We start from the raw sequence: 24,162 nt of genomic DNA on the forward strand, positions 1-24,162 counted from the left end.
TCCTTTCCGCCACTCCTGAAATTCATCGTTGGAAAAGATCCAATTGTATGAATCTTTGAGGAGGCCTCCTTTTGCACTTTCGATTCGGATCTTGTCGTCGCGCGGATTGGTAATACACAGGTCTCTCAGACACTTCTCGTCCATGTCTTCGGCTGTATACATTCAAAGTTAACACTACGACCAGCGGGTAAGCATTTAGTTTCATGTCACATGGCCTCACCATTATGAATGTTGATCGTGCCGTTAATATTCTGGCCCACTTGAACGCCATGGTTATTTGCTCCGAAGTTCACAGGCGTCTGGGAACCCATTTCTGTTCCAACCTGGAGGCTTTTGTTGGGCTCAGATGATGGTATGTGTGATGCCGTAACATCTCGTCCAACCTGATCGAGTGCGTTATCAGGCCCGGAAATCGTAGGTGTTTGTGGACTGATCTCTTTTGCTCCAATCTGGAGGCCGTCGTCAAGGGGTTCGGGCGTGGGCTCGGACAATTGTGAAGACTCCCTGACTCCGACCGGGAGGCTTGTGTGAGAGGATTCAGAAGATGGTATGTGCAGTACCGGAAGGTGTTGTCCGGCTTGGACAACTTGATCATGAGGCTTAGGGGTTATAGGTGTTTGTAAGCCGATTTCGGTTTCAACCTGGAGGCTGGTGCTGGAGGGCTCGGATGGTGGAGTTGGCTGCTGTCCAGACACCCTTCTTCTACTCCTTTCTCTGAACACCTTTCGAAGCGCCTCTTTCACCTCTGTGAACCACGTCCCGAATGCCATTTTGCACACGAGCGACCTTGTTTCGATGCATTACTCAAAGGATTTGTCGAGTGATTGTCGACGCATGTATACTCTCAGATATGGGTCGAGGATGGTAAGGATGGAAAGGTCAGAGGATGGCAATAACAAGAAGCCCTCCTCCCCGTCGGACATCAACCAAAGTGCCCAAGTGGGTTGTCCAATGACATTCACGGATCGCTGGCCTTGCGCCAGGAGGCAATTCAGCTTTCCTCCTCCTAATCCAGTCGATTTTCTGTGGCGTTTGGGGACGGGGAGGTTGGCCGAGTCAACCAACACAGCGGGGTAGTCCAGGTATAGTTGAGGCAACCAAACATGGACATGCTTGGCGTCAAGCCTGCCAAGCATCCGCTCGGCGGCTCGGGATGTCAGCTGCTTCTGACCGATAACTCAACACCACCACCGAGGGGTGCATTGCATCGCCCATTCTCCAAGCGACCGCGAGCACCACCATGCCATGGGGCCACCCGACCCCATCCTCGCCGAGTGACGGCAGTAGAGACGACAACGAGGACTATTCTAGACAGTTCCCCCGCGTCTCACAGCGCACTTCCCGCTCCTCATCATCATCCGCCCCTCGTTCCGAGTCCGACTCTTGGGGAGCCCATATCCTCCATGGCATCCGCGATCACTTCAGCGTCCCGCACAACTGGATCGCCCCCATTGCGGCCGCCGCTCTCGCAGCGGGCGCCGTAACCTTCTACCAGACCTACCTTCGCCGATTCCCCGGCCCCGACTATATCCACCCCGGTTACTTCCGCCGCCGCACCCTGCTCGGCAAGGTGACCAGCGTCGGCGACGGGGATGGCTTCCACATGTTCCACACTCCGGGTGGTCGGTTGGCTGGCTGGGGCTGGCTACGACGCGTGCCGACCGACAAGAAGGAACTGAGGGGACGAACGGTAAGGACCCCTTACCCGCCTGCCCCCTCCCCCCCAAACCCCCCACCTAACATACCCCCCAAACTGACGTAACCCTTCCCCGACTCTCCAGATCTCCGTCCGCATCGCCGGCATCGACGCGCCCGAAGGCGCCCACTTTGGCCGGCCCGCGCAGCCCTTCGCCGCCGAGGCCCTTTCCTTCCTCGAGGGCTACCTGCTCCACCGCCGAGTCCGCGCGCGCATCTGGCGGCGCGACCAATACGACCGGGTCGTGGCGACCGTGTACGTGCGGCGTCCGCCCTTCTTCCTGCGCCGGCACGACGTCGGGCTCGAGATGCTCCGCCGCGGGCTCGCGGTCGCGTACGAGGGGAAGATGGGGGCCGAGTTTGGCGGGCCCGAGATGGAGGAGAAGTACAGGGCTGCGGAGGCGATGGCGAAGGAGAAGAAGAAGGGCATGTGGGCTGCTAAAAGTGCGACTAAGGAGAGCCCGATGGAGTATAAGAGGAGGATGAAGAGCTTGGAGAAGGCTGCGCAGACGGATGGGAAGGGTTGAGAGGGCTTTGTGTGGTGAGTTGGCCAAGGGATAGTACGTGATATGGCGGTGATCCCGTGGGCTGCGGCAGGGAGAATAGCGACCTAAGACTGCAGGATACAAGACGACTTAGCTGCTCTCAGAATAGCAGCATCGGTAGCAGCGGCAAGAGCCGTTGTATATACGATTAAGCACCCGGCGGGGAAACAGAACCGCAGAGACAGCGGATCGGCTCGGGTTGCTGGAACAGCAACCCTACGTGGGTGCTGTGAAGAATGTACATATATATCGGCCCTTGCACATAAGATGGCGGGTGTGCCCGTCTGTTTGAGTTTTGGGCTGGGTGTTTCGTATGGCATAGTTGACACCAGGTGTCAGGCTGCAGGTCATGGCAGAGTTGAGGTATGATCAGCATCGGAATCCGGGATGGAAGGACGGAGATACACTAGAATGATCTTCATATGAAGCAGTTGACATCATCGATGTGGTCAGTTTGAAACACACAAGCCAAGCAAAGTCTTTCTGCAGCTCGCACGTGGTCCTGTGAGCTTGTGTCCCGCCAGACACCCTCTTTGACTATGATGTTCCGTACCGACTGAGGTGGCTAGGGACTGGTAACCTCGGTTTATCTCGACAACCCGACAACTCGGAAAGCGTCAAGAAGAGTTCCGCCTTACTGTGTGTGAACTATATCCCGAATGGTTGAGCACAGTCAACAGCAACGATGCCATCACAAAATCGACCCCTCGTCAAACTGTGCTATGGAGGGAGGGGCAGCACGTCAACCAGCCAGCTCCCCCAAGCCACCTCGAGCTCCAACTGCGCTCCGCCGTTGGAGTGGCGCTTCCACGCAGCGGTGGAGCGGAAAACACGTTGTTGGGCGGATGCAAGGGGCAGAAGACCCCCATGTTCTCCAGCTCCACGGCCCAATCGCATGGCAGCGCCAGTCCTGTCCGGCGGTCTGTGTCGTGACTAGCCCCTGAATGCGACAGCGACAACGAACTGGCGGTGGGCCAAGTCTGGGGCCGCATGCTTGGGGCTGGGGGAGCTTCCATGGCAAACAAAGCTCCCATTTTTCTCTCTTTTCTTTTCTCAAGCCGTTGAGAGGAAGAGACGGAAAAACTGGCGACGTTGTGGACGCGACACTCATACACTCCTTTTGTCACTCCTTTTCTGGCGTTTGTTTTGTGCAACTGGATTTCACTCCTTCATCCAGTCTGCAAACTCTCTATCAATCCTTTGCTCGAGGATCCTGAAGCACGAGGAGTCGCGTCCCCAGACGTTCGTTTCTCGCCAGCCGTCCATTGCATGCTCGGCCGCCGACGTCGAAACATGTGTGCACACCCTCCCAACCGCCCCTGATCCCCCATCACCAGACATCTCGATAGATCTCTGACAGAGAGCCTCAGAGCCATTTTCTCACGCACCTAACCGTCAATCAGCCGCCGTTGCGTCACCTTGCCCGTTGGCATCCGTTTCGCAGAGCCATTCGAATATCCTATCCGGCCCCTCATTCATCCCAACCACCTTGTTGCAAGGCCCACGTTGCGGTCCAACTCATCCATCCGTTTTTTGAAATTTGTCGTGTTTCCAAGACGGATTTCACTTGTGCGCGGTGTCAGCCATTTTCCAGAGGCTGGGCCAACACCAGTTTCGGAGGCGATCGCTGTCCACCATCCCCACGGGTCCAGGACGGTTGAACGTTTGGTGGTGTGTACGGGAGACGGCCAGTCCCGGGAGCCACAGAATTGGTTTGTGTGGTGCAGGCGAAACGTCTTTTTGCTAGGGGAACACACAAGGTTCGTGCACTCACTTATTTCCGTCCCGTCTGTCCCAGTGCTGTCTTGAGCATGTTCCAGTCATCCCATCCATGACCTGGACATGCCATACCCCGTCGCCCCTCTTTCCATGATTTCTTGAAACTTGGAAAACCGGGGTCCTGTCTTGGTTGTTGACGGTGCAATCAATATCCCATCTTTATCTCACTCCCGAGCTTGAAATTCCTAGTCACTTTATTCCCATTTCAGAATCCAAACTGCGCACACTGCTCCAGTGGAGTGTGTATTTTTGGTGGTTTTCCGAAGCTAACATTGGCATTTCATGCAGTCTTGAGCTCGTTTTCTTGGGCTTGCTTGACGAGCGAAGCGTGTTGTTTCTGGCGCCGAGCTTTACCAAAGTGAGCCCATCTCGTCCTTCTCGAATACTGTCTAGCCTGTTTCGGACTAGTGTAGCCGCTTCGGCCAATCAAGGACCGCCTCAGTGTTTCCCAGGGTCGTGTCCAATCTCGGCGCCCGCTTCCACTTTCTGCACAGCCAAAGATTGCGGCTGCCGCCTGCTCCAGCTGTTGCGCGCCGACCGACTGCCAGCGAAAACACGCCGCCAACTCTCAACGCCCAATTCCAGGATTCCAAACCTCACACAACATAAACACGAAACATCTCGTATTCCCCCCTCCACCACGTCGAACGCCCGAACACTCGCTCTCTCCTACGCTCCACGTTCGTTTGACCGACCGGCCGACCTCGAATCGCCAACACCGCGCGTGATTCCGAATCTCGACGTTCGTTAAATTACCCTGATCGCAGTCCTCGTGTTACGGCCGACCGACATTTCGTGCGACGACACTCCTCATTTCGACCTTGCGACCAAGCCTCCCAACCTCCCCACCTGGAGTATTATTTTCCTCGATTTGCCGCCCGCTGCTGATGGCCCCGATTTCCTGACACTTTGGACCGACCGCGTAAAATCCTGAACCACAGGTCTCCCGGCGCGGTGTGTGTCTGAACCCGAGCGACGCGATGCGAATGCCCTCCAGGCGGCGCCGTGGCGCGCCAAAAGCCGCCTCGGCGATATTCCTCGGCCTCGCCTTCTCAGCGACTACAGCGAATGCCATTTCTTTCACCCCCGTCCCCGACCCGAACCTCGACCTCTCTCAACTCGGCCGCGTCGCCCTCGTCGGTGACTTCTCCGGCATTTCCCTCTACCAGTATGAGCAGCAAAGAGACCAGTTGTTCAAGAGCAACGGCAGCGAACAGCTGCTGGTCCGCATGCCGAACGGCCTGTTCGCTCCGATCGTCCATACTGATGCGACAATACGAACCATGTGCTCCATCGACACCGAGGACGGAACTGTAGTGGTCCTTGGCGGCAATTTCACGAGCATACGAAGCGACGACCCCGATGCCGCGGCCACTCAGTCCAACGCCATCGCCTTGTTCGATCCTGAGACCGCTGCTGTGACTCCCATCCAGGGACTCTCAGGCCAGGTTAATGCCCTGCTGTGCGACCAGGAGAGAAACACAGTGTTTGTTGGGGGCAGCTTTGTCGGCGCAAACTCGACCAATGCGCTGGCTTGGAATGCGTCGGGAGGATGGAGCAACCTTCCGTTCGCCGGCTTCAACGGCCCAGTCTCATCTATCACCAAAACCCCTTCCGGTAGCATCTTGTTCGGAGGATCCTTTACCGGGCTTGGAAATGCCAGCATTCCCAGCGCGCGTGATGGCCAGATCATCAACCTTTCATCGGCCAGTATTTCAGCCGAGTTTTCGTCCTTGACCCCGGGCTTCGACGATCCAAAGAACATCGTCTGCAAGACCGGCGGCGAGGATGGCCCTGGAAATACCTGGCTGCTGCAGGATGGCGTTCCGGGCTCCTGGAGCGCCCGCTTCCGTTATGGCTTCCGGCCGACCAAGCTGCGGCTCTACAACACCCATCAAGACGGCCGCGGCACGCGGACCTGGCGGTTCATTGCTCTGCCGATCAACGGAATCATGAACTTCACTTACATTGACCCCGTGACAAAGCAAAATGCAAGCTGCACCAACGAGTGCCCGCTGAGCGACGACAAGGCGATTCCCTTCCAGGATTTCCATTTCGTCAATGTCATCGGCATGAATGAGTTCCGCATCGATATTTCGGCCTTCTATGGCAACGGTGGTGGTCTCAATGGCATTGAGCTGTTTGGCGACGACATCCTCTCGTACGCCGTCAACGACTTCAATGAGCCGAGTTGCGCTGGTCTCAAGTTCCCCTCCGAGGCCACCGTTACGGGCCCTTGGGTTGTTACGCCCTCGTTCCAGAGCACGTCCGAGTACCTGACTGCGCAACTTGCCGCTCCCATCACCGAGGATTCCGCCTCCGTCGTTTTCACTCCCGACATTCGCGAGTCTGGACACTACTCGGTCAACCTCTACACACCCGGTTGTCTTCAGGATAATACCTGCCCCAACCGTGGCCAGATCCGCCTGACGGGCCAAATGACGGCTGATCCGACTAAGAGCCAGCCTATCGACGTCAGCTTGTATCAGACCAACAACTTTGACAAGTACGACCAGATTTACTTTGGCTTTGTGGATGCCAGCTCTGGCTCTTTCCGCCCCAGGGTTACAATGACTCCGCTTGCTGGTCAGGACTTGGCGCAGATGACCTTCGTCGCCCAGCGTATCAGCTTCACCTTGATCAACAGCACGGGTGGTCTCAATGGACTGTACGAGTACACACCGGGCGCTGCCATCAACGCGAGCGAGTTTATGAAATCGTCGTTCAACCGCCTCGGCGCCAGTTTCTCGGCCAACTCGGCAGTCAATGCGCTCACCACCGTCGGTCAGGACACGTTCATCGCGGGCAACTTCAGTGCTGGTGATATTCGCAACATTGCCGTTATGAAAGGCAGCGATGCGACTGCCAAGGGCTTGGGTGGCGGTCTCAATGGCGAAGTTGTGTCGGTGTTTGTCCATGAGAACAGTTTGTATGCTGGTGGCGCCTTTACCGGGACTACGGGTAATTCCGCCAAGCTGAATCATGTCGCCGTCTATGACACCACCAGCAACTCCTGGAGCGCACTCGGTGCCGGCGTCAACGGTAAGGTTCGGCGTGTTGTTGGTATGACAATGAACGTTACCAGCACGACCCCTGAGGTTGTCGTCGCTCTGAGTGGTGATTTTGACCGCCTGCTTGCCTTCGGCGACAACTCTGATGTTGAGGTCGACGGGTTTGGCATCTGGGTGCCATCTCAGAACAACTGGCTCCAGAACCTGAAGCTCCCGGTCGAGCTCATCGAGGGTGTCCTGTCGGCGTCGATCCTCAACTTCGATGGAGGCCACTCCCTGTACGCCGGTGCACTGTCGTCCTTTAGCTTGGCAGCTTCCGGCGCCGCAACCCTGGGCAATGCCTTGGGCCGTTTCCCTGTTGATATCGAGCCCGCATCTTCGAGCGGTCTGAACAAGCGCGACGTGTCCCTGGCGGACGGCAACATCCAAGGTGTTGTCACCGGCGCGTTCTACACTGGAAACGGCAAGGACCTGACCATCCTTGGTGGCCATTTCTCCGCCAAGGGCTCCGATGGCTCGTCCCTCCACAACCTCGTCATCATCGATGGCTCCGACAACGACAAGGTCACTGGTCTCGGCGATCAGATCTCGGCCAACTCCACTTTTGTGGCAATGGCAGTTGAGGGAGATGTCCTGTATGCTGGAGGCCAGGTTTCGGGTACCGTTAACGGCGCCAATGTGAACGGCTTTATCACGTACAACCTCGCCACCCGGTCCTTCAACACCCAGCCTCCGGCACTGTCGGGTGGTAACGGCACCGTGTCCGCGATCGCCGTTCGCTCCAGCACCAAGGACGTCTATATCGGAGGTTCGTTCACCTCGGCCGGGTCCCTCGGCTGCCCAGGTGTCTGCTTCTACAGCACCATAGCTTCCCAGTGGAACCAAGCCGGTCGCAACCTCGATGGCAATGTCACTGTCCTTATGTGGGCTACCGACAACATCCTGATTGCTGGCGGCTCGCTCACCGTTAATAACACCATCTCCACCTTCCTCGCCCGCTACGACACGGCTCAGCAAAGCTGGGACGTCTACCCAGGCGCCGATCAGCTTCCGGGTCCCGTCACCGCCCTTACTGCTGGCGCTAGCGACGGCAGCCAGATTTGGGTCTCGGGCGTCTCGTCTCGGGACGGATCCGTCTACCTTATGAAGTCGGACGGCACCACCTGGCGCCGCGCAGGCGAATCAGTCCTCAAGGCGGGTACCGACATCCGCGGCCTGCAGATCTTCTCCCTTACTTCCCCCCACGACTCATCCGACCTCCTCGCCGATGATGAGAGCCTGCTGCTCACCGGCGCCATCGTCCTCGCCGGCTTCGGTACGGCCTCCGCAGTTCTCTACCACGGCGGCGACAAGTTCGTTCCCTTCGCCCTCACCGCCGACTCCGGCTCCGGCACGAGCAGCAGTATCGCTCGCGTCTTCTCGGAGCACGGCAACTTCTTCGCCAAGTCCGGCGGCAAAATGCCTCTGGTCTTTGTCGTGCTCATCGGCCTGGCTATTTCCCTCGCCTTGACCTTGCTGATCGTGGCTGCGGGCGTCATTCTCGACCGCATCCGCAAGAAGCGCGAGGGGTACGTGCCCGCCCCGACGTCCATGATTGATCGGGGCAGTGGGATCGCAAGAATCCCGCCCGAGGAACTGCTCGAGGGGCTCGGGAGGCATGGAGCGCCGCCGCAGGTCTAGGAGCCCGAGAGTCCCCATGGGCTGTGGGAGAAATGATCAATCAGGCGTGGATAGGAGGTGAAAGGGTGAAGCTTCGAGGGTTACATCTGCATTTTCTGCCGCATTCTATGGAGCACGGGTTGGCGGGGTAGACAGTACATACTCGACACCACATACAGGCTGAGTGGCTCGACGCGACTTGCGGAAAGCCGGCGACCTCTCATCGACAGCACGAAAAGGCTTGACGACACACTTATTTGGGACGGGATGGCATGGCGTGGTTCGGTCGGCGTTTTTAAAAGGGATGGTTGCGGGGTTCGGAACGGTTTGCACTTTTTTACACGGGGTTGCTTTTCTTCTTCATCTTTTCGTTTGTTTGCGGTTATACCACGACGTTGGATGGTGGTTGTTATGATACCTTTGTCTACCTAGTTTCTGTTCTCCCTCTCCCTCGCGATACCTTTCTCTTTGTTCTTACATACCCATTTCTTTTTATATCTTTCTCTTCTTTGTGCCTTCTGTCTTCGGATACCACTTCGACGACAACAAGAGGAGGGGGAAGCACCATGATACCTCGCGGTATTGGCGTGGGAAGGAAAACAGCGGAGTGTTTGTTGACATCAGCAACAAAACACAGGGAGAGAGGGGAGGGATTATTCTGTATGTGTATTGATGGCGTCTTACAAGACAAGATGCCTATTTTTTCGATGAGTAATAATAGTGGTTCGCAGTAGACAACCATTCAGTCTTAGCCTTTGGCTCTATCTAACTGCGTTGATGTGGCCCAGTCTTGTGCTTCCGATTATTGAGTCTGCAGGATATACATTGTGATACCCTGCGAGTAAGCTGTCTACATTGCAATTGTTTCAGTACTTTGACAGTTGATGTTTCTGTGTTGATAATCGACTCTGATCTCAGTCTTATCCGTTGCCCTGTGGAGTTGTGGTATGTTTGTTTACATCCTTCAGGGGCTGTTGGGGTAGGCACGTGGCTGCTATCAATAACTTGGTCGCCCACATCCACGTCCAACCATGTGTCCTTGCATTCCGACAACTTTCGTACTAAATATTCAGTAGACAACAGTGGGCCTTTGAACTGGACGACTCTAACCTTTGAAGTTAGCGACGGCCAGCAGTTGTTCGTGACGATTGCCAGAAAACGTCGTTTCGATTTCCATCAAGAACCTATGTCACAACGCCCCGAGTGCCCCAAGAATATTTCACAGCAATAAGTCCAAACATGGGACATGCTCTGCTGACAGATTGATTTGTGACTCCTCACTTCAGTGACTAGTTTAGCGAGCCATATCTTCCACATCACTGCCCTGGGGGGAAGGCCCTTAACTTGAGACAAGGTGAAAGGGTGACAACATGACTACAGATCGAGTTGTTCCGTAATGAAATGTGAAAGCGTGGTAAGGTTTGTAGGTGTAATGGATGGTGAAATGAACGACGGTTGACGCGATATGGTGTAGTGTCTCACATACGCCTTGTCTCCGTTGGAATGTGAAGTCTGGCATGACATACAGATGCATGCCGGAAGCGATGCACCTCTGTCGAGTCACATATCGGTCGATTTCCGGGACTGCGGAGTCTTTGTAGTATCCTTCGGGTAAGGGAACTTGGATGCAAGCGAGATACTGTTTGCAGCTTCTGGGAGTGAGGGCCGGAAGAGAAAGGTTGGTGTATCCCAGGAAGCCACAGCATAATGGGTAAGGAAGAAAGATCACCGGGGTAAGTCCTACAAGAGCCCCCTGTTAGTGTAGACCAGGATTTTGTATGTGAAAATGATCCTCTCAACTACCGTTCTTGCCAGATGGTTTGCTGTTCCGGGGCAAGAGCTTGAGTTCCTGCCTCATGTTCATGTCGATTGGACAAAGAGATGTTCAACCCTGCTCCCTGGATCTGACCTCTACTCCACATCCCTATAGCTCTCCTCATCTGTCCCGTCCTCATGCAACGGTAGGTAGGGACACTGGTGTGCAGTCTCATCCTCAACACACCGGGTCATGCAGCAAACCCCGTAGCGTTTCCTTGTGGTTGGGACACGGAGGAGAAGGTGAGTTGGAGTACCTATGCAGTAGTGGGAGGTGAACCGGATTGGTTAGAAGCCGATTTGGCACACCGGATGCGTGTCTCAAGCCGGGAAACCGGGCGGGGCTGTTGTATAGGTAAGTGCACTTGGCGGTTGGATGGTCGAGATCAAGGTGATAGCATCAAGACGACGGGTGGGAAACTGCATGTGGCCTCTCTTCCGGTTGTATGGTGTAATGAGGAGACCGGGACGGGACGGCAGCCAATGTATCGTCGTCATCGCCGTCATGTGCAGATTGCAGAGAGCCTTCAACCACTCCTTCTCCAACCTATCTCTCCTCTCCCATACCCGCTGCATATTGTCCAGTGCCAACGCCTTGCAGAACAGCAGTGCCTTCCAGGTTCCCAGTAATGCTGACACCTAAGACATGCAGCGGGATATGTGACAACATCCTGCCTTCCTATCAAGTACGGAGTACCTACATACATACACCACAACATTGGGCCTTTTAACCGCATCAGCTGTCTGAGGGTTGCCTGCCTTCCAGCTTTCTAGGTTACCATGATTGCTGCCACTGACGCACCTTGACAGATCCCAACAGGAAGCAGCATTTCTTGTCCCAGGTTCTCTCATCCATCGCCATCACCACCACATCAGAACCACATGGACGGGGTAAAGGAGCAAGTGCTGAGGAAAGACCCATCTCACCATCTTATGACAGAATAGGGAAGCCACGGAGAGTAGAACCCCCGTCGCCAACACCGAAAGCCAGAATTTCCATCAGCCAGAAACTTCAATCTAAGTCGATATAGCCGCCGTCGTATGCGCCAAGGGTTCCTATGGACCAATATAACTTACAAGACAACACCATAGCGTCGTCGATATCATAACACTGTCATCATTTGTTTGCAAATGTGAACATCCATATGCCCGATAAAACTCGGGGTGGTGCTACGAAGGCTTTACGGAACAGATGTCTGCGTCCATCATCACCACCACTACTACCTTGTCACAAATTCACCGCTACTTCATACACCCCCTCATCCTTCTCTTCTCCCGATCTTGCCTTGTTCTACGTGACTGGCTACTCCATTCGGGACACGCCAGAAGCACCAACTTCCTAAAATGCTCTGATACTCCCGTCAACGGACCCAAGTAAGGCGACATGAAGAACCTGCCGCCCATGGTTGGCCAGCGCTCCCAGTCCTCCCATCCATCTTGTTCAGCACCGTACACAAGAAAAAGGAGAGCAGGAAACAAACCAAACGAGAAAGCAAGAAACCATGACGGCCTCCTACACGACCTTCCTATCTCGTCGCGCCAGCCGACCTAAGACTTACATCAAAATCCTCACCCATCCGCTCCGTGTGTCCAAATACAGGGCGCGAAAAAGGTAGAAAGGAGGGGGGGCAAATTGGCCAGTGAGATGTGTGGCGCCCGGCATGTCTCAGAGCATCAAGCGCGGTAGGGCGAACCAGAGGCGGCCAAATGGACAATGTAGGGCGTGGACTCACAGGGCTGGTGGGAGAGGAGGGGGCCAAGAGTCGGCCGGTAACGGGCGTGCTTCGGCGTCAGAATCCGTCCGTGGCTGGCTGTCTCCTGCGGTGAGCATGGGGTGTGAGGGAATATAGGAGTAAGGGGAGAGGGAAGAGGACGCCGATTACGGTTGTTGGGCGGCGGTTTGGCCAGCGGATCTGTTGGTCCGCATAATCTCCTGACCAACGTTGCTCCTCGCCTGTTAGGTTGACACCCAGCTGCTCTAAGGACAGGACATGAGACGGAAGAATGGGGTTGGGGCTGGACCTCCACAGCCTCCCTTCTCTCATTCTTCTCGACTTTTCCGTTTTCTCGACCTTCCCGGTAGAGTGTAGCTTTGGGCGTACAGCCCATCTCGTTGGATCTCTTGGGCGTCGATCACTAACGGATAAGGCACAAACTGTCAGCAAGCGGCCGGGGCTGGCTGATGGGAGAGGCAGTTGATGTGCCTAACTAAGCCCAAGGTAGACACCGGGACGTAACTAATTGAGACCGTTCCGCCTGGCTTGGCTGAAGAGAACGTCGGTTGCGGTTGGTTTGGTGGAGTTACGCTGTCAACCCCGACTTTTTCAACTGCCGCGTCATCACCACTGTCGTCTGCATAGGAGTAGGATGTCGGCTTTAGACACGCAGGCTAGACAGAGACATCAAAAGAGATCATTGAAATTCGTCATGACAACAAGTGGTCACATTCTTGACTTGTGCTACGGTTGCCACCCCAGCAAACCACGGGAATATCATTCATGCTTGTGCTTGTGGAGGTTGCATATTCTCTCACAAGACATCACCCTGGGCTCTCTGCCAGGATACACGGACCCGGATACACGGGACATCCCGTCAGGCTGATCGACGCTGCGATCAATTCTTGCGGCTCTGGGGAGTTTGACAGCTTCGGTAATTTGTCGGTGGTGCCAAGCGGTCGGTGTCTGCTCATCATTATCCTGCGAAGCTGAGACGACGACAGGTGGATAGCAAGGGGTGCTGGATCGTATCGGATGTCTGCTCATAATCATCATACGAAGAAGTTGTCACAATGATGTGATGTCGTCAAAGAGAGGTTGGATGTCCAACCTTGTTCGGCAAAGTTTGATAGCAGCACCCGACTTAGCACGGCATGTCAACCCACAAGCTATGAAGATCTGACATGCTTCAGGTACCCCAGCATGGGAACTGCCGTGAGTTGGGCCGAGCCTATTCCCGATCTTGCGCATACGAGTAAGGGGAGCTTGACATCCCTCGAGATGTGCTAGCGGATCGCCAACATGACACTGGCGCGCACGGCATTCAACTGCAGTGCCGCAGACCCGCCCCCACAAAGTATGAAACGCCGGATGTTGACCAAGACTTGAGAACACAATGGATACATACTCGGTGGCTGTTGGCAGGGGTAAATATTCAGTACCACGGACTGAAGAACAGCCCGTATCTCTCTTTGTCATACTCTCCTTAGATGGGTGCTGAATCGATCCCCGAGGGAATATCCCGAAAGCAGCGAGACAGGTATCGAGTGCCAGTTCCGTAGTCGCCGATATCGAAGAAGGTTGACATAGCATCGCGGGCTAACTCTAGTGATACGGAGTACCGCAGTGTGACTCTGCATCACATACTGTTGTGCTTCCTCTTGGCGGCGCCCGAACGCCTTCCCGCTCCCAAGCAGTAAAAAAGGGGGTTCCATCTAGGAGCGGGAGGCCGGGAAGCTCTGTCGGCGGAAGAGTTCGTGTTGGCAAGTGATCAAAAAAGCCACCACCCTGGTCTGGTCCCCGACTCGGCCCGGCTTGTCTCGTCAAACGGTCACCTTTTTCTCCTGTCTCAGTGCCGGGTGCGGTTGCGGCGTTGTGTTTGTTCGTGTTGTGAAGGTCTGACAGGTGCACTGGCGCCGGGTATGCAGCTAAGAGCTGATCTTCCGGTTGGCAAAGAAAGCCACAACAGCCTCACGTCCCCCTGAGGATCACGGATGGCTGGTGGGGGGATCGTCGCAGGTCGCAGAAGACGAGATGGGAAAAAGCAGACAAAAAAACAACAAGAAGGAAAATACCCTGCGAACCTGAAGCAGACTAAATCTACGATCCCATAACCGTTTGGATACTAATGCAAAATCGCAAGAAGCAAACTGCACCCCGATGTCCGCGGTGTCGTTGTTGGGGGTGGCTAACTTAAGCTTTTGGCAGCAAACAGCAGCCAGAACAGCCTCAGCTCAGGTACCTGCTGACCTCCTAGGGCTGGTAACGAAACAACGAAACAGCCAACCGCGAAACGAAACAAAACCGGCCAAAAACGACACCAGCCAACAGGAATCTGCCTCCCGCTCTGCTTCCTGCACGATAAACAAGCCCCCCGCGATCTGTAGATCCCGATTGCTAGGGGGGATGCATCTGCCGCTTCTTGGCTTGGACGAAAGAGGAAGGGTGCATTATTCCCAATCGAGAAATTCCCCGCGGTCCAGCATGGACTTACAAGATGGCCAAGGAGAAAGGCCAAGCATGGCAGCGGTAGGGCTAAGATGATGTGAGGTGTCTCTAAAATGTGGTTACAGGAGAGGATATGCAAGATGTAGATGTATTTGGCTGTGGTTTCTGTCCCGGACCGCAAAATGGAATGGCGATTCAAGCCACGGCGTCTGGGGCTGGAACTTGGGATGAGAACCTTGATGGACAGCACCATACTATTCCGTACACCGTAATAGCCAAGCTGGACTGCAAACCTGGAAGACTTGACCATGGGCAAAATGTCTTGTCGAAGACAAATCCCCCATTGTCCGCCTCTCGGGGAACCCCATGCTTGCACTTGTTCTCTGCCGTTCAGCTCTACATGGTGGCTATCCCATCCAAACTCCGTAGTGCGTGAAGCTACCTTAAAGAACTTCTCGGTCCTGCGAGATAGGGCGAAAGCCGGGCTTCCAGACCTTGGGCAATTGGGATATCTAGGCTAGTACAAACATAGATCGAGGTCGAGACTCGCTTTTTCCAAGTACCGAAATCCACCGCGGCTGGATGCGCTTGTTGAAGATGAGCACTTTTGCTAATGCTGGGATAGTACAGCTCCAGTGGCAGCTGTCCCTGAAGATCTCCACGCCTTGTGGGACACGGATGGGTCATTGTGACCTTCTCCGCGGCTTCCGTTGGTGTTCTCCTCGATGCCGTGGTAGTGATCGCCGACGTTACCTCGTTGTTCTTTTGTTCATCATCCCCGAAATTTCTGTGTATACGGTTCCACGGCGCTGCTGCTAGCGAACATTTCGCGGGAGTGTTGCTTCCCGATATTCATCGCCGACCTGTTTCCGCCCGCTACCACCGGTCGTAATCTGAAAGTCGGTTTGGCGAGCTAGCGCTTTCGTCGCTCCGCACATAGCCTTTGTCGGATTTGAGGGTGGGGTATGGATCTGTATAAGCAAGACCTCCGTACGTGTTCTATGTACATATGTAAGTGTGAGGATCAACAAAGTTAGAGGCCATCGACAGTGTTGTAATCATCCTACGTATGTATGTACATACATACGTGCCTACTCCGTAGACTGTAGCACCCAAGAGCCCCCCGCACATTGCCGCCATCCTCCGCTGGTTTTCGCGCTTAACCACCAATCTTTTGGCGTTGTTATGGCGTCTGCGGGGTGCGATTGTTAGCGCCTCAGAAAAAACAAACGGCTCCTCCACTGCGCTCCGCGCTAGACAGAAGAACTTGTGGCAACTGTGAACTGTGTGAGGGCACGCTAAACCCAACGCTAACCACGACAGCGAGCGGTCCGCGGAGGTCATTGCTCTCGCCTCATCACTTGGCTTCACACTCTGAACGGATCCAGCCGCATGCTGTCTTGTTTTTTTGTGTGCTGTGTTAATGTTAGTTCATGTTGGGTCAACCAGCGGTGCTGAAGTGGCTAGCTCAAAAGAACCCTAGATGACCGTTCGCCTAGTTATTTCTGGTCTGGACCTGGGCTGACCTTGTTCAGAGTTGATTAAGCGTCATCCCATGGAGTGCCTCGTAGTTATCAACCTGTGGAAAAGAATGTCGATGATATGAGAGAGCAGTGAAAACGTTTGTTTGTTTGTTTGTCTGAGTAAACGGCATACTTACAGAGTCCTTATCCCAGGGGTTCATTGCAACTTGACGAACGATAATCTGATAACGAGTAGCTATAAGGACTGTGAAGCCTCAGTCGAATCAACATTCACTTCATCAAGCCCACGGTTCCATCAGATTAGCCCAACAAGCCACATACTGTATTGCCCAAAGAAGCAACAGGCCTTGGCTTGATTTTTGCCATGATCGGTCTCCCCGGGTTCTTTCAGTGATCCTCGATCGCCTTGTGTTCCCTTGTGAAATCTGTAACACACCCTTGCAAGCCGATCCTCGTGGTGAGCAGTGAGAGCTGTGGGCGTCTGCTCCACCTGTGATCCTGTCCAATTTCCCCGTTCCCAAAAACGTAAAACCAGGCTTGCAGGGGGGAGGATTGGGATTTGCAATTCCGAGATCTGGGGGGACGGGGGGAGCAGGGTCAGGTTGTCAATCTCGAAAATCCGGGCATTTTGCGCTTGTGCAACTGCCGGCAAGAGACCAACAACTGAACGCACAACCGCGAGTAACAAAAAGTTCGAAAAAAATAAGACAGCCACCACAAGATTGATGCAATGTCAAGAGGCCCACTCAACTCCCAACCCCATCCCCTGGCCCGGATCCACGATCCACGGTGCCTGATGATCTCTCCAGCGGGTGCCTGACAATCATATTGCAGCCAGGCCCACATCGACTTGTGCCTTTTTTGCGTGGGGTCCGATCTCTGCTGAGCTGTTAGCATCGTAGGCCATGCAAGAAGTGACCTTAGGGTGAGATGCTGCTGGTTACCTGCCGGGAGAGCAGGCCGGAAGAAACTCGGCAGCACCCAGCGCGGGGTGGTGGTGAGCAAGCATTGGTGGTGGTGATGGCGTGCTGCTGCTCATCGAGATGTCACTTTTTTAGATCACGGCTTTTGCTCGCAGACTCACACACACCCCGGGCTCGAGGTGAAGTGGACGTTCCCCGTCGCGGGAACCAACCAGCCAATGCCGGGACAGCTCTCATTTGACATCGCCGACCTGCCAGGGTACCCCGGCCAGCCACTCTGTTTCGTGCGGCCCGTTGTGGTATGGGCGCGTCGATCCCGCTGGCGGACCACCCAGAGACGGAATTTCCCACCCGGACGGTTTGGCGTGCACTAACACCTAGCTGCATTCCAGTTGCAACCCCACCACCACGCAGCTCAATTCTGTGGATGAGCTTTGGGTGCAGTTTTCCTCCGTACTGTGTAGTGTAGGCCGGCAATGGGGCTCGGGGCTTGGGTTTAACGCGCGTGACGCCTTGTGCTGCCGTCGGTGACTGGACTGGGAGAAGCGCGGTGATGACAGGCGCAGCTGAGCTACCTGACGCAGCCAACGAGGTCCGAGAGAGCGCATGTCGCGTCTCCCAATCGGTGCTGCAGCCGCGGTTTGTGGGTGTCTTGACTGTTGCTTGATTGTGTGTGTGTTGAGGTTGGCCCCCCTTTTGGAGGTGCTGAGGTGCTGGGAAGCAATCAAGGTAGTATTGAAAGTGGATCAGTGGACCATATCCACATCATGTTTTCTTCTTTGCTGCACCCTGCCGTCAGACGGTGGCCTCCAGCAACAGCGGCTGACAGAACAATTGAGCGGATGCAACGGACGCCGGAGTTCAAGCATCGAGATTTCCGACGTCGATAATTATCCAAGGTCGGGCGGCTGCGTCTGAACTTACAACGGCCATTCGAGGACCACGCTCCAGGAACCTCTACGCATAACTACACACAACGCACTCCGTACTAGGTGCTTGATCTCGACCACTGCCGCGGCGTATGTATGTGGGTAGTATCGGCTTCGTGGAAACTAACTCTGTAGGGCAAACGGCTCTCGCGGCTTCTCGCGCTTTGTACGCAGGTGGCAGGGGGGTGGGTCATTGAGCTCAACCCTCTGTGAGATTCCTGCGGTTGTCGTGAGGGGTTCTCGGAAATCGCGGAATGCCTTGCCAATCATTGTGAGGTGAGAGGAGATGGCTTTGCATTAGTGAACCACACGCTAACTCATGCCCAGTGTTAGCGGTGAGGAGGCCGTTGAGGTCGTTGAGGTGGGTGGGCTTGGCGGCGACGAGAGCAAATCGCGCCGAGTGCAAGCTGTGAAATGGGTGACGGGAGCTGTTGTTTCACGACATTGTACCTATTGTTCCCGGAAAATGCTCAAGTAGTTACACAGGTTTGGTTGTCTATGGGCGTCGAAAACGTAATCCGGTGGTTTGCGTCATTGGCAAACTGTCTCTACTTCACAAGCAACCAAGGACCCTGAAGTGGGCAGGTCATTGCAGCGAAGAAAGAGCTCCACTCAGCTTGATCCCAGCTTGAGGTCGAGTGCTGAAGTCCACCGAAAATCGAGGGCCGGGCCGCAGTGCGTCATTGCCTCCCATGTTGATCGATGGGATGAGTTGGATAGAGCACTCCGTACATGGATCGTAGACAAACAAGCTTGCGTGTTGGAGCAGACCGGACCTGGCTGTGGTGCGCTGTGAATGTCAACACAAGAAGGAGAAGCAGCTTCGGGAGGAACTCGGAGTCACAGCAAGCCACAGGATCGCGATTGCCTCGATTGCCTCCGTCCCCTTGCAAGTTGGCTGCACCTCCCTGCAGCGGCTTCCCCCCTTGTGGTTAGGCTGGGTCGGCAAGCACATCCGCCCAAGGCCTTGGCGCCTACCAAATTGGGCGGGGGGTGCCAGCTCCAGAATGCGATTCTTGCGAGAATCCGATCTCCCCCCAGCTCTTTCCCCGTCACTGTGCTTGCCTGCCCCGTCGATGACGAAAATCTCAGGTGTGCTTGCTGTATTTGCTACCTGGTAGTAACTGAGGTGTGCTTGTCCGCGAGGAAGGAGACAATATGACAAGACAGACTGCGTCAGTTGAGACAATTTCTGCAAGTGCCAGTCAACGCAATGGATGCAATGAGACGAGATGACAGCTTCTCCCGGTTTTTCATCCTCTCCTCTCCATCAATGCCAAGTTGAGTCCCGTCTCTGCATCTCTTGTTTTAACCAACAACCTAGCCATGGCTGTTTCTGTCACTAGGTACCGTTTGTACCCATAAGCATACACAGTAGTGCTTCTGTCTTTCAGCCGCGGTCATCTGGCATATGCCTGAGAGCTGCCAGATCCCCTTGTTTTCCCCCCGGTTTCTCTCCCGCTGGGGCGCCGAGTTCGACCGAGTGACTGTGCCCAAGAGAGGCCCAAGATGTGCGTGGCGCATCGACCCAGCGTCGAGATTCACACACGCGCAGGACGTCGGCCTCGAAAGCCGAAGTCACCTCGAGTTACGAAGTTTCAAATCTTCTCCCATGCATCTGGGACTCGCCGTGCCTAGGGGATGAGAAACACCGAAGTCTTGGGGTCCAAACAAACTCCAAAGAGCTCGGCCTGTGTCCCAACCGAACCTCAACTCTCCCATATGGACCCGGTATACGCACAGTGGGCTCCCAGGAAACTCTTGCTGGACCAAATTACACACCAGGACGGCCTGGGGAGGGTAATATCCCGCGGCCCCGCCCTACGTGGTCGGCCGTCGACGCAGCAAGGAACATCTGCCCCCCTCTCCCCTGTTTGTGGCGGGAATGGGGAATGGGGCCCTCATCTGGGGCTTCTGGGTTCATCCACTCAACGCTCCCTTCTCGACGGCCCTGACTTGTTTCCACCTTGCCTGGTCCTCGGCTCTTGTTTCTGGTCCTGGCCACTGATATCACCGGCCTCTGACTTCATCGCTGTACTCCCCTGCGAGGACACCCAGCGGAGGACGTGCGCTCAGTTCGTTAAAGAAAACCGCCACGACCAGCTCAAGGCATTCCTGGGTTGTCTTCTTGCATCTTGACTTCTGCTTATTGCCTGTACGCCGTACTCTCGACGACTTAAGCGTAGTGACAAACGTTCCAAGGCATAAGTCAGGTATTGATCGCCCTCGCGACGGCGCACTTCTCTTGACTGCAAAAAAACAACCCACGTCTCTCGCCTGCACTTACACCAACCCGCCGAATTTGACCGTCAATTCCACCGGATCGCCCTTGGATAGGTCCCGTTTCGGCCTCGACTTTTGAAGCCCTGCCCTGCATTTCTCCCACTTGGGCACCATACTGCACCGTCCCGCGCCCCAGACCCCCGGTTTGGCACCGCCCTGGCCAGCATCACCGGATCTCAAGAGCCTGTCCCCACATCCCATCGGCTTGCTGATCACTCACGCCTTTCCCGCTCGCCCTCCCAAGCCCTGCTCTCTTCCGTTCCGCACCGGACGAACCCACCCCCAACTTAGCTTGTCTCACCCCGGCAAGCCTCGCCCTGGCAGTACCCAGAGAGTGAAAGCGTTTATTTCAAGCGCCGATCTCTCTGCCGGATGCTCTCCAGAGTGTTGCTCTGAAACTCACCTCCCCACTCCCCGTCCCCTCTCTCACAGACCCCCAAGACCGCACCTCGTGGCCAAAGAGGGTAAGAGAGTTGAGACAACACCCGAGAGCACTCTGCTCTAGGCCCACGTATACATCGTTCCGCTCGAACTTGTCGCACTCTTGAAAAGACACATAAGGGAACGCTGATCCATCCATCTCGATTCTCCTTGATCAGCATTCTTTGTCTTGTTGATCTCACTGCCAACACTGGCCCGAAGGAGAGACACCACCTCAACCAACTCCAACATCATGAGCATCACCATCGACACTCAAAGTCGGCGTCGCTTCGGTTCCGCTGATTATCATCACCAAATGTCTGCTTTCTCGAGCCAACCTCACTTCTCAGATCCGTGGGCTCCCGGGCCGTCGACGGCGACCACCTCCCAGCCCGCGAACCAGACCCGTAACATGTTTGCTACCACGACCCAGGACGCCGCTGGCCTTCCGCACCTGAACCTTGCCGCCATTCCAAGGCAAGCACCACCGCCTCCTCAGCACTCTCCGCACGCGGCCCATTCCAGTGCCGCCAGCAGTCCTGCGATGCCGAACTACACATCTCTTCCCGTCACTGCTGCTCCTTCTGGAGTTTACCGACAACACGACCTGCTTTCGATGCCATCGGATCCTTTCACGCTTAACCGGTTGCCCCAGCCAGTATCGTCGGCTGCCTACGATACGGCCCCATACACCACCGCTGGCTCACCCGTGGCAACATCATATCCCACGGCGTCATCCTCTTCGTACGCCCAGATCACCTACTCGCAGGCTCCTCTGAGGGATGCTTTCACAATCGCCCACGATGAGGCCTCAAGGCGCTATTCTCAGCACTCGGTAGGCTCAGGTGGTCCTGAGTTCTCCCTGTCAGATCCTGGCCGCACTTCCCTCCAACCCGATGACCGGAGGGCAGGATTTAGGGAAGCACTTGAGGCAAGTCACGGCATGCTTGCCATGAGCCAAGAGACGCCGCGAAACATCTATGACATTCGCCACCGGAGTCGCGGCTCCATCGACTCGTACGGTTTCCCATCGACGCACTCGTCAACCTCGAGCATTTCGTCCACGGGATTCAGCGGCTATTATGGCGGTTCCGTTGGCGGTTCAGTTGACGGCTCTGTCAGTGACTACTCGGCAGCTTCTGACATCGAGCCTCTATCCGGGAACCGGGCACTCCCCAGGGCGCAACCGCAACCGCACCTCATGACTCAACCCCCAGCACCCCAGTCCATGATGGGGTCCTTCAGCTCTCGAGTCTCGTGCAATACGCAAAAGAAGCACAAATGCAAAGTCTGCGACAAGCGCTTCACTCGCCCGAGCTCATTGCAAACGCACATGTACAGCCACACAGGTGAAAAACGTAAGTTATCCCTCTAGTGCCTGTATCGTATAACACTAACGTCTGTCTAGCATTTGGCTGTGACGTCGAAGGTTGCGGCCGTCGATTCTCTGTCGTCTCCAACCTCCGCCGGCACAAGAAGGTACACAGCAGGGGAGGCGGACGTGAAAGTCCATCTGAGACAGGCTCCGATGAACACGAGTCTCCATAAGGGACGCCTACGCACCAGATCCGCTGCTCTGCCACACCGGCACCAAATCAGTCTCTCTCGCACGATACCCAACTTTTCCTCTGTTCTCGATTTCTTTTGTTTGGTCATCGTTCCAACATAGACACCGCATCCGCCATTTTCCTAATATTTAGTCGATCGCTCTCACACACCCAGGCACTCCCAGGTTGGAGATACTTTTCATTCACTCTCCTTCACATTCGCTTCATATCGGATTTAATACATATTTCTGTCGTTATCCTGGCGGATTGGAAGATGGGCGACTTAGGGGTTGGCGTTCTGGGGTCCGGGTTCGGTATTTGGATGTTTGGGGTGGGTTACTCTTCTTTTTGCCGCCGCTTCGCGGCTTGGGGGTGCGGGACACTGTATAGAGTTTGGGACAAGGTACGGATATGTCAGGGACGTACATGTAACTTGTACAGATCGGCCACATATGGATTCGGGAGGATATACTTTGTTACCGATGCTTCTACATAGCATTGAGAATTGCGCCTTGGCTGCGGACTGTACTTGTCCAGAGCACAGCATTTATCCCCCATAGCCAGGGTGGGCAAAAGGCAGCGAATTGTCGTAATACTTATTGTAGTTTAACAAATAATACATGATATCATACAACTGAAGTGGTCCCTACTAGTAACCTTTCGTTCTTGAACCGATTGGTCTGATCCCTCAAAAGATTTGAATCTTGCCACCTTCCATGGCTCAACAGAGGCTTACGAGTACAAGGTGCAACGTGCCATGGATGTCTTCCGCTTCCAACCGGTTTGAGGGCCAGGTATCATACAGAACCGTGCGCATGCTCTCTGGGTCACTGGCCTCCAACAGCAAGAACTTCAAGCCCTACATCCGCCTGCTTTCTCATGGTCTGGAGAGAAGAAGAGCTCCATCAGAACAAGAAGTCACTATCTTCAAGTTGTACTATACCTGTCCTGACACATGCATCAAGGCCCATCAGCGCGTCATTGTGCAGCTCTAGGGTCACGTTCACGCAGACTGCTCCTTCCATGATGGGCTCATTTCCAGGAGTTGCCCGTTGCCCGTGCACTTGACATCATATCTAGCGTATCCGGTACTTTCGGTTCCCTGTTCCCAGCAGATGTTGGATGAACACAACCGGGCATAGGCCACTCATCAAGCATGATCCCTGATGTCCGAGGCTTGATTGTGTTATTGTTCTGTTGACTTTTGCCTCGTTTTACCAGGCATTTAGAGGTTTAAGGGTCACCTTCCAACGCCGCCCACGTCGCGGCTGGTCATCACATATGCTCTTTTGAAGGTGTTTGGTTGGTGTCTCTCAAACTTTCCTCCGCGTGGGGGACCGGGGCAAGGCGAAGAGGCTGGAGATAAAGCAGGAGATGCTGCTGGAATGTGCAACAACTGGTTGCTCAACTTCCTAAGATGTACACGCTCTCGCGCACAGCCTGAAGCCAACCGACAGAGAATCCAGCATAGGACTTCATATGACCCTTGACATAGCCTCAACCCCACAACCTCGCATTAATCCGGGCAAATACTAGGAATGTGAAGCTATCAACAACGGCCCATTCTCTGTTTCAACTAATGTAGACACTTCCGTTTATAAGCCTCTCACGGGTTGCAGAATGAGGAGAAAGTCTCTGATCATTGCCTATCAAGGAAAGGTTTCTGGCTGTAACGTCAAGGTTCTTGTAGCTCGGCTGGTTGTCACAGAACCAACCAACTTTGGCGAACTGGAGCCGGAAAATTTCGCCATTGTCACGATGCCCTCAAGGCAACCTTGGCATTGCCGTCTTGAATCTATTCACTCTGTGATTGGCACGGTTGAATTGAAGAGGGCCTTCCCGATGGGGCGGACTGACGCTTTTACGTACCCCCCTTACAGCCAGGAACACCCACTGAACGTCTGGTTCC

The 24,162-nt window shown here is 54.9% G+C and overlaps 7 protein-coding genes across 7 annotated transcripts; 4 read left to right on the top strand and 3 right to left on the bottom strand.

The window, feature by feature from the left end:
• Positions 1-1,240: 1,240 nt before the first annotated feature.
• On the top strand, positions 1,241-2,222 carry VTJ04DRAFT_5967 (uncharacterized protein; the record flags this gene model as incomplete). The annotated part of the gene is made up of 2 exons (XM_069364137.1): positions 1,241-1,690; positions 1,782-2,222. 2 exons carry the CDS (start codon positions 1,241-1,243, stop codon positions 2,220-2,222), a joined length of 891 nt encoding a protein of 296 aa, XP_069217994.1.
• Positions 2,223-2,305: 83 nt separating this feature from the next.
• Positions 2,306-2,560, bottom strand: VTJ04DRAFT_5968 (uncharacterized protein; the record flags this gene model as incomplete). The annotated part of the gene is made up of 1 exon (XM_069364138.1): positions 2,306-2,560. The coding sequence occupies one exon, from the start codon at positions 2,558-2,560 to the stop codon at positions 2,306-2,308; it is 255 nt and encodes an 84-aa protein (XP_069217995.1).
• Positions 2,561-4,999: 2,439 nt separating this feature from the next.
• Positions 5,000-8,710, top strand: VTJ04DRAFT_5969 (uncharacterized protein; the record flags this gene model as incomplete). Its single annotated transcript, XM_069364139.1, has 1 exon — positions 5,000-8,710. The coding sequence occupies one exon, from the start codon at positions 5,000-5,002 to the stop codon at positions 8,708-8,710; it is 3,711 nt and encodes a 1,236-aa protein (XP_069217996.1).
• An 80-nt stretch (positions 8,711-8,790) lies between these two features.
• On the bottom strand, positions 8,791-9,257 carry VTJ04DRAFT_5970 (uncharacterized protein; the record flags this gene model as incomplete). Its single annotated transcript, XM_069364141.1, has 2 exons — positions 8,791-9,117; positions 9,168-9,257. The coding sequence occupies 2 exons, from the start codon at positions 9,255-9,257 to the stop codon at positions 8,791-8,793; spliced, it is 417 nt and encodes a 138-aa protein (XP_069217997.1).
• A 4,264-nt stretch (positions 9,258-13,521) lies between these two features.
• Positions 13,522-13,709, top strand: VTJ04DRAFT_5971 (uncharacterized protein; the record flags this gene model as incomplete). Its single annotated transcript, XM_069364142.1, has 2 exons — positions 13,522-13,576; positions 13,645-13,709. The coding sequence occupies 2 exons, from the start codon at positions 13,522-13,524 to the stop codon at positions 13,707-13,709; spliced, it is 120 nt and encodes a 39-aa protein (XP_069217998.1).
• A 7,250-nt stretch (positions 13,710-20,959) lies between these two features.
• On the top strand, positions 20,960-22,254 carry VTJ04DRAFT_5972 (uncharacterized protein; the record flags this gene model as incomplete). Its single annotated transcript, XM_069364143.1, has 2 exons — positions 20,960-22,064; positions 22,115-22,254. 2 exons carry the CDS (start codon positions 20,960-20,962, stop codon positions 22,252-22,254), a joined length of 1,245 nt encoding a protein of 414 aa, XP_069217999.1.
• A 253-nt stretch (positions 22,255-22,507) lies between these two features.
• On the bottom strand, positions 22,508-22,811 carry VTJ04DRAFT_5973 (uncharacterized protein; the record flags this gene model as incomplete). Its single annotated transcript, XM_069364144.1, has 2 exons — positions 22,508-22,618; positions 22,680-22,811. 2 exons carry the CDS (start codon positions 22,809-22,811, stop codon positions 22,508-22,510), a joined length of 243 nt encoding a protein of 80 aa, XP_069218000.1.
• Positions 22,812-24,162: the final 1,351 nt, after the last annotated feature.

Source organism: Mycothermus thermophilus, assembly GCF_041956435.1.
Source record: "Mycothermus thermophilus strain CBS 625.91 unplaced genomic scaffold VTJ04scaffold_4, whole genome shotgun sequence".
Taxonomy (NCBI): domain Eukaryota; kingdom Fungi; phylum Ascomycota; class Sordariomycetes; order Sordariales; family Chaetomiaceae; genus Mycothermus; species Mycothermus thermophilus.